Raw genomic sequence first — 6,000 nt, 5'->3', positions numbered from 1 at the left:
ATTAGCAGTACTTTCTGTTCACTACTGATGTAGGATTACATGTTCAGACCAGAAGTTGTCATTCAACAGAACAAAGCAAATAAAATCAACCATATAACAAGAAACAGAAGGATGTGTTCATGGAACAAAAAAAAAAATAATGAAAAACCAAACCTCATTTCCTTGAACATAACACTAATAGTAGGATTACTAAGGCCATTCTTTTATTTAGTTCAGATAAAGAAGTTCCACACAGAACACTGTTAAGTAACCATTAGGAGCCATGCAGAAGTGATTTGAGACAAGTACTGCACAAAGACAAACTAGACAAACACAGATCTAATTTTCCATAGGATTTATTACAGGTTTTTAAAAACAAAAGCAGACAATTCTTAGTATCAAATTAGTGCACATATTAATTTAAATAACAATATGTAACCCATATCACAAAAATCAGTAACTCTAAGTCTACTCTAAAAACCTAATCAATCAAGAAATACCTTGGTGACTCTGTACCTACCATTATAGACTAAAAATGTGCCAGTGGTAATGAATTAGGAATGTAATGCATAATTTAGTAATTTGGGGAAAACTAAAAAAATTTCTCTAGGTATTATGTATTTTTTTCCCTTCCAAAAGATTATGGGTTTAAATGAGATTAGTTATGAAAAAGTTAGTCTAGAGAGTTTCAGGTCCATCACAGCTATGGGTTAATCAGAGAAGATTAGTGAAATGTTGACATTTAAAAATAAGTAGGCTTGGAAATCAAAAGTCTTATTCTAAATTTGCACATTTTAATCATGTTGTATAATCAATCAAGAAATTCTGAAACCAACCCAATGCCAAATGACCACCAACATGCTGTTTCCTACTATGATGACCCCTTAATTTGATAGAGAAGGCATATAAAATATTGCAAGCTACAAAATGTTTTCCTCCATTTTCTCTGTTCTCTAAAGAAAAAAAAAATCTTGTTTTTTAATATAAGAAATTCACTGAATCAATTAAATGTTAATTAAAGGAACTGTAGGTTAAGTCTAGAGGACAGAACGCCTCCTAACTGCACAGGAAGACAATAGAAGAATGAATCCTCACAAGACAAGAACCATTTTTCCAGCAGGCCTGTTACCACGAATGATATCCTCATGAGCCTGGGCCGCCTTCTCCAAAGGATACTGAGACCCTATCACAGGATTTAGCCAACCAATTTCCATTCCTGCTTGAAGGGCTGCTGCAAATTGCTGAAACTCCTCCTATAAAAGAGCAAAAATAATTTATTTTTGTAGTAAAACAAATGGCTTAATTTTTAGAAGCTTTAAAAATCCTTAGAATCTAAGAGTTATATCACAGTCTCTTACAAATGGGTGGTTTTGTCAATTTGTCCAGAACTATAGAAAAAGTTGTTCTCTGACGCATAACCATAAGTTCCACTTGCCTGGGACAGTGTTAGTTTATAAAATATCTATTTTCTTTTTTTTCTTTAATTGTAAACAAATGGGATACATGTTGTTTCTCTATTTGTACATGGAGTCAAGGCATACCATTTGTGTAATCATAAATTTACAAAGGGTAATGTTGTTTGATTCATTCTGTTATTTTTTTTCCCTTCCCCCCACCCCTCCCACCCCTCTTTTCCCTCTATACAGTCCTTCCTTCCTCCCTTCTTACCACCCTCCTTATCCCTAACCCTAAACTTAACCCTAACCCTAAGACTAACCCCTTCCACCCCCCATTATATGTCCTCATCCGCTTATCAGCGAGATCATTCATCCTTTAGTTTTTTGAGATTGGCTTATCTCACTTAGCATGATATTCTCCAATTTCATCCATTTGCCTGCAAATGCCATAATTTTATCATTCTTCATGGCAGAGTAATATTCCATTGTATATATATGCCACAGTTTCTTTATCCATTCATCAACTGAAGGGCATCTAGGTTGGTTCCACAATCTGGCTATGGTGAATTGAGCAGCAATGAACATTGATGAGGTTGTATCTCTATAGTATGCTGATTTTAAGTCCTTTGGGTATAGGCCAAGGAGTGGGATAGCTGGGTCAAATGGTGGTTCCATTCCAAGCTTTCTGAGGAATCTCCATACTGCTTTCCAGAGTGGCTGCACTAATTTGCAACCCCACCAGCAATGTATGAGTGTACCTTTTTCCCCACATCCTCGCCAACACCTATTGTTGATTGTGTTCTTGATAATCACCATTCTAACTGGGGTGAGATGGAATCATAAGAGTAGTTTTGATCTGCATTTCTCTTATTACTAGAGATGTTGAACATTTTTTCATATATCTGTTGATTGCTTGTAGAGCTTCTTCTGTAAAGTGACTGTTCATTTCCTTAGCCCATTTGTTGATTGGATTATTTGTATTCTTCGTGTAGAGTTTTTTGAGTTCTTTATAGATTCTGGAAATTAGTGCTCTATCTGAAGTATGAGTGGCAAAGATATTCTCCCACTCTGTAGGCTCTTTCTTCACATTGCTGATAGTTTCCTTTGCTGAGAGAAAGCTTTTTAGTTTGAATCTATCCCAGTTGTTGATTCTTGCTTTTATTTCTTGTGCGATGGGAGTCCTGTTAAGGAAGTCTGATCCTAAGCCAACAAGTTGAAGATTTGGACCTACATTTTCTTCTATAAGATGCAGGGTCTCTGGTCTGATTCTGATATCCTTGATCCATTTGAGTTGAATTTCGTGTAGGGTGAGAGATAGGGGTTTAATTTCATTCTATTGCATATGGATTTCCAGTTTTCCCAGCACCATTTGTTGAAGAGGCTATCTTTTCTCCATTGCATATTTTTGGCACCTTTGTCTAGTATGAGAAAATTGTATTTATTTGGGTTTGTGTCCATGTCCTCTATTCTGTACCATTGATCTACCTGTCTATTTTGGTACCAATACCATGCTGTTTTTGTTACTGTTGCTTTGTACTGTTTTTGTTACTGTTGCTTTGTACTAGAGTTGAAGATCTGGTATTGCGATACCCCCTGCTTCGCTCTTTCTACTGAGGATTGCTTTAGCTATTCTGGGTTTTTTATTCTTCCAGATGAATTTTATTCTTGCTTGCTCTATTTCTGAAAGGTACATCATTGGGATTTTAATTGGAATTGCATTGACTCTGTATAGCACTTTAGGTAGTATGGTCATTTTGACAATATTAATTCTGCCTATCCAGGAACATGGGAGATCTTTCCATCTTCTAAGGTTTTCTTTAATTTGTTTCTTTAGTGTTCTGTAGTTCTCATTGTAGAGGTCTTTCACCTCTTTTGTGAGATTGATTCCCAAGTATTTTATTTTTTTTTGAAGCTATTGTGAACAGGGTAGTTTTCCTAATTTCTCTTTCTGAAGATTCATCACTTATGTATAAAAATGCATTAGATTTATGAGCATTGATCTTGTAACCTGCTACTATACTGAATTCACTTATGAGTTCTAAAAGTTTTCTGGTGGAATTTCCTGGTTCCTCTAAATATATAATCATGTTATCAGCGAACAGGAATAGTTTGAGTTCTTCTTTTCCAATTCGTATCCCTTTAATTTCTTTGGTTTGTCTAATTCCTCTGGCTAGAGTCTCAAGGACGATGTTGAATAGAAGTGGTGAAAGAGGGCATCCCTGCCTTGTTTCAGTTTTTAGGGGAAATGCTTTCAGTTTTTCACCATTTAGAATATATTGGCCATGGGCTTAGTGTAGATGGCCTTTACAATGTTAAGGAATGTTCCCACTATCCCTATTTTTTCTAGTGTTTTGAGCATGAAGGGATGCTGTATTTTATCGAATGCTTTTTCTGCATCTATCAAAATAATCATGTGATTCTTAAGTCTATTGATATGGTGAATGACATTTATTGATTTCCTGATGTTGATCCAACCTTGCATCCCTGGGATAAAACCCACTTGATCGTGGTGCACTATCTTTTTAATATATATTTGTATGCGATTTGCTAAAATTTTGTTGAGAATTTTTGCGTCGATGTTCATTAAGGATATTGGTCTGAAATTTTCTTTCCTCGATGTGTCTCTGTCTGGTTTAGGTATCAGGGTGATATTGGCTTCATAGAATGAGTTTGGGAGGGTTCCCTCCTCTTCTATTTCAGGGAATACTTTGAGAAGTATTGGAATGAGCTCTTCTTTAAAGGTTTTGTAGAACTCGGCTGAGAACCCATCTGGTCCCGGACTTTTCTTGGTTGGTAGGCTTTTGATGACCTCTTCTATTTCATTGCTTGAAATTAATTTATTTAAGTTGTGTATGTCCTCCTCATTCAGTTTAGGCAATTCACATGTCTGTAGAAACCTATTGATGACTTTGAAATTTTCTATTTTGTTGGAGTATAGATTTTCAAAATAGCTTCTAATTATGTTTTGTATTTCAGTCGTGTCTGTTGTGATATTTCCTTGTTCATTACAAATTTTAGTAATTACTAAATTACTAAATTTACTAAATTACTAAATTTAGTAATTACTAAATTACTAAAATTTGAGTTTTCTCCCTCTTTCTCTTTGTTAGTGTGGCTAAGGGTTTATCAATTTTGTTTATTTTTTCAAAGAACCAACTATTTATTTTGTTAATTTTTCCAATTGTTTCTTTTGTTTCAATTTCGTTGATTTCAGCTCTGATTTTAACTATTTCCTGTCTTCTACTACTTTTGGTGTTGGTCTGCTCTTCTTTTTTTTCTAGGGCTTTGAGCTGTAGTGTTAGGTCATTTATTTGTTGATTTCTACTTCTTTTGTTGAATGCGCTCCATGAAATAAATCTTCCTCTAAGTACTGCTTTCATAGTGTCCCAGAGATTTTGATATGATGTGTCTTTGTTCTTGTTTACTTCTAAGAATATTTTTATTTCCCTCCTGATGTCTTCTGTTATCCATTCATCATATAATAGTGTATTATTTAATCTCCAGGTATTGGAGAAGTTTATTTTTTATTCTGTCATTTATTTCTAATTTCACTCCATTATGATCTGATAGAGTATAAGGGAGTATCTCTATCTTCCTGTATTTGCTAACAGTAGCTTTGTGGCATAAAATATGGTCTATTTTAGAGAAGGATCCATGTGCTGCTGAGAAGAAAGTGTATTCATTCTTTGTTGGATGATATATTCTATATATGTCCGTTAAGTCTAAATTGTTGATTGTGTTATTGAGATCTATGGTTTCTTTATTCAATTTTTGTTTGGAAGATCTATCCAGTGGTGAGAGAGGTGTGTTAAAATCACCTAGTATTATTGTGTTGTGGTCTATTTGATTTCTGGAATTGAGAAGGATTTGTTTGACGTACATGGATGAGCCAATGTTCGGGGCATAGATATTTATGATTGTTATGTCTTGCTGATTTATGCTTCCCTTAAGCAGTATGAAATGTCCTTCTTTATCCCTTCTGACTAGTTTTGGCTTGAAGTCCATATTATCTGAAATGAGGATGGATATTCCAGCTTTTTTGCTGAGTCCATGTGCATGGTATGTTTTTTCCCATCCTTTCACCTTTACTCTATGGGTATCTCTTTCTATGAGATGAGTCTCTTGCAGGCAGCATATTGTTGGATTTTTCTTTTTAATCCAATCTGCCAGTCTATTTCTTTTGATTGAAGAATTCAGGCCATTAACATTCACGGTTATTATTGTGATATGATTTGTATTCCCAGTCATTTGACTCATTTTTGTTTTTTGACATGATTTGGTTTCTCCTTTATATGGCTATTCCTTTAGGCTAGTTCCTCCCGTTGCTGATTTGCATCGTTGTTTTTCATCTCTTCTTCATGGAATATTTTGCTAAGAATGTTCTGTAATGCTGGCTTTCTTTTGTAAATTCCTTTAGCTTTTGTTTATCATGGAAGTATCTTATTTCGTCGTCAAATCTAAAAGTAAGTTTTGCTGGGTGTAAGATTCTTGGTGGGCATACGGTTTCTTTCAGGGCTTGGTAAATGTTGTTCTAGGCCCTTCTAGCTTTTAGGGTCTGGATTGAAAAATCTGCTGATATTCTTATTGGTTTCCCCCTGAATGTAATTTGATTCTTTTCTCTCGC

General features: G+C 34.9%; 1 protein-coding gene across 3 annotated transcripts in view; it reads right to left on the bottom strand.

Annotated features, from left to right (window-relative positions):
* Positions 1-319: 319 nt before the first annotated feature.
* Positions 320-6,000, bottom strand: part of Cryz (crystallin zeta) — a 30,182-nt gene continuing 24,501 nt past the window's right edge. For all 3 annotated transcript variants that reach the window (XM_047522777.1, XM_047522786.1, XM_047522793.1), the window contains exon 9: positions 320-1,232. In XM_047522777.1, coding sequence (XP_047378733.1) covers positions 1,071-1,232 — 162 coding nt within the window. In that variant the 3' untranslated portion in view covers positions 320-1,070. The remainder of the gene's footprint in view (positions 1,233-6,000) is intronic.

The sequence above is a fragment of the Sciurus carolinensis genome, chromosome 1, assembly GCF_902686445.1.
Source record: "Sciurus carolinensis chromosome 1, mSciCar1.2, whole genome shotgun sequence".
Taxonomy (NCBI): Eukaryota; Metazoa; Chordata; class Mammalia; order Rodentia; family Sciuridae; genus Sciurus; species Sciurus carolinensis.
Note: the sequence above shows the minus strand (reverse complement) of the source record. Positions and strands in the feature narration are given on the sequence as shown.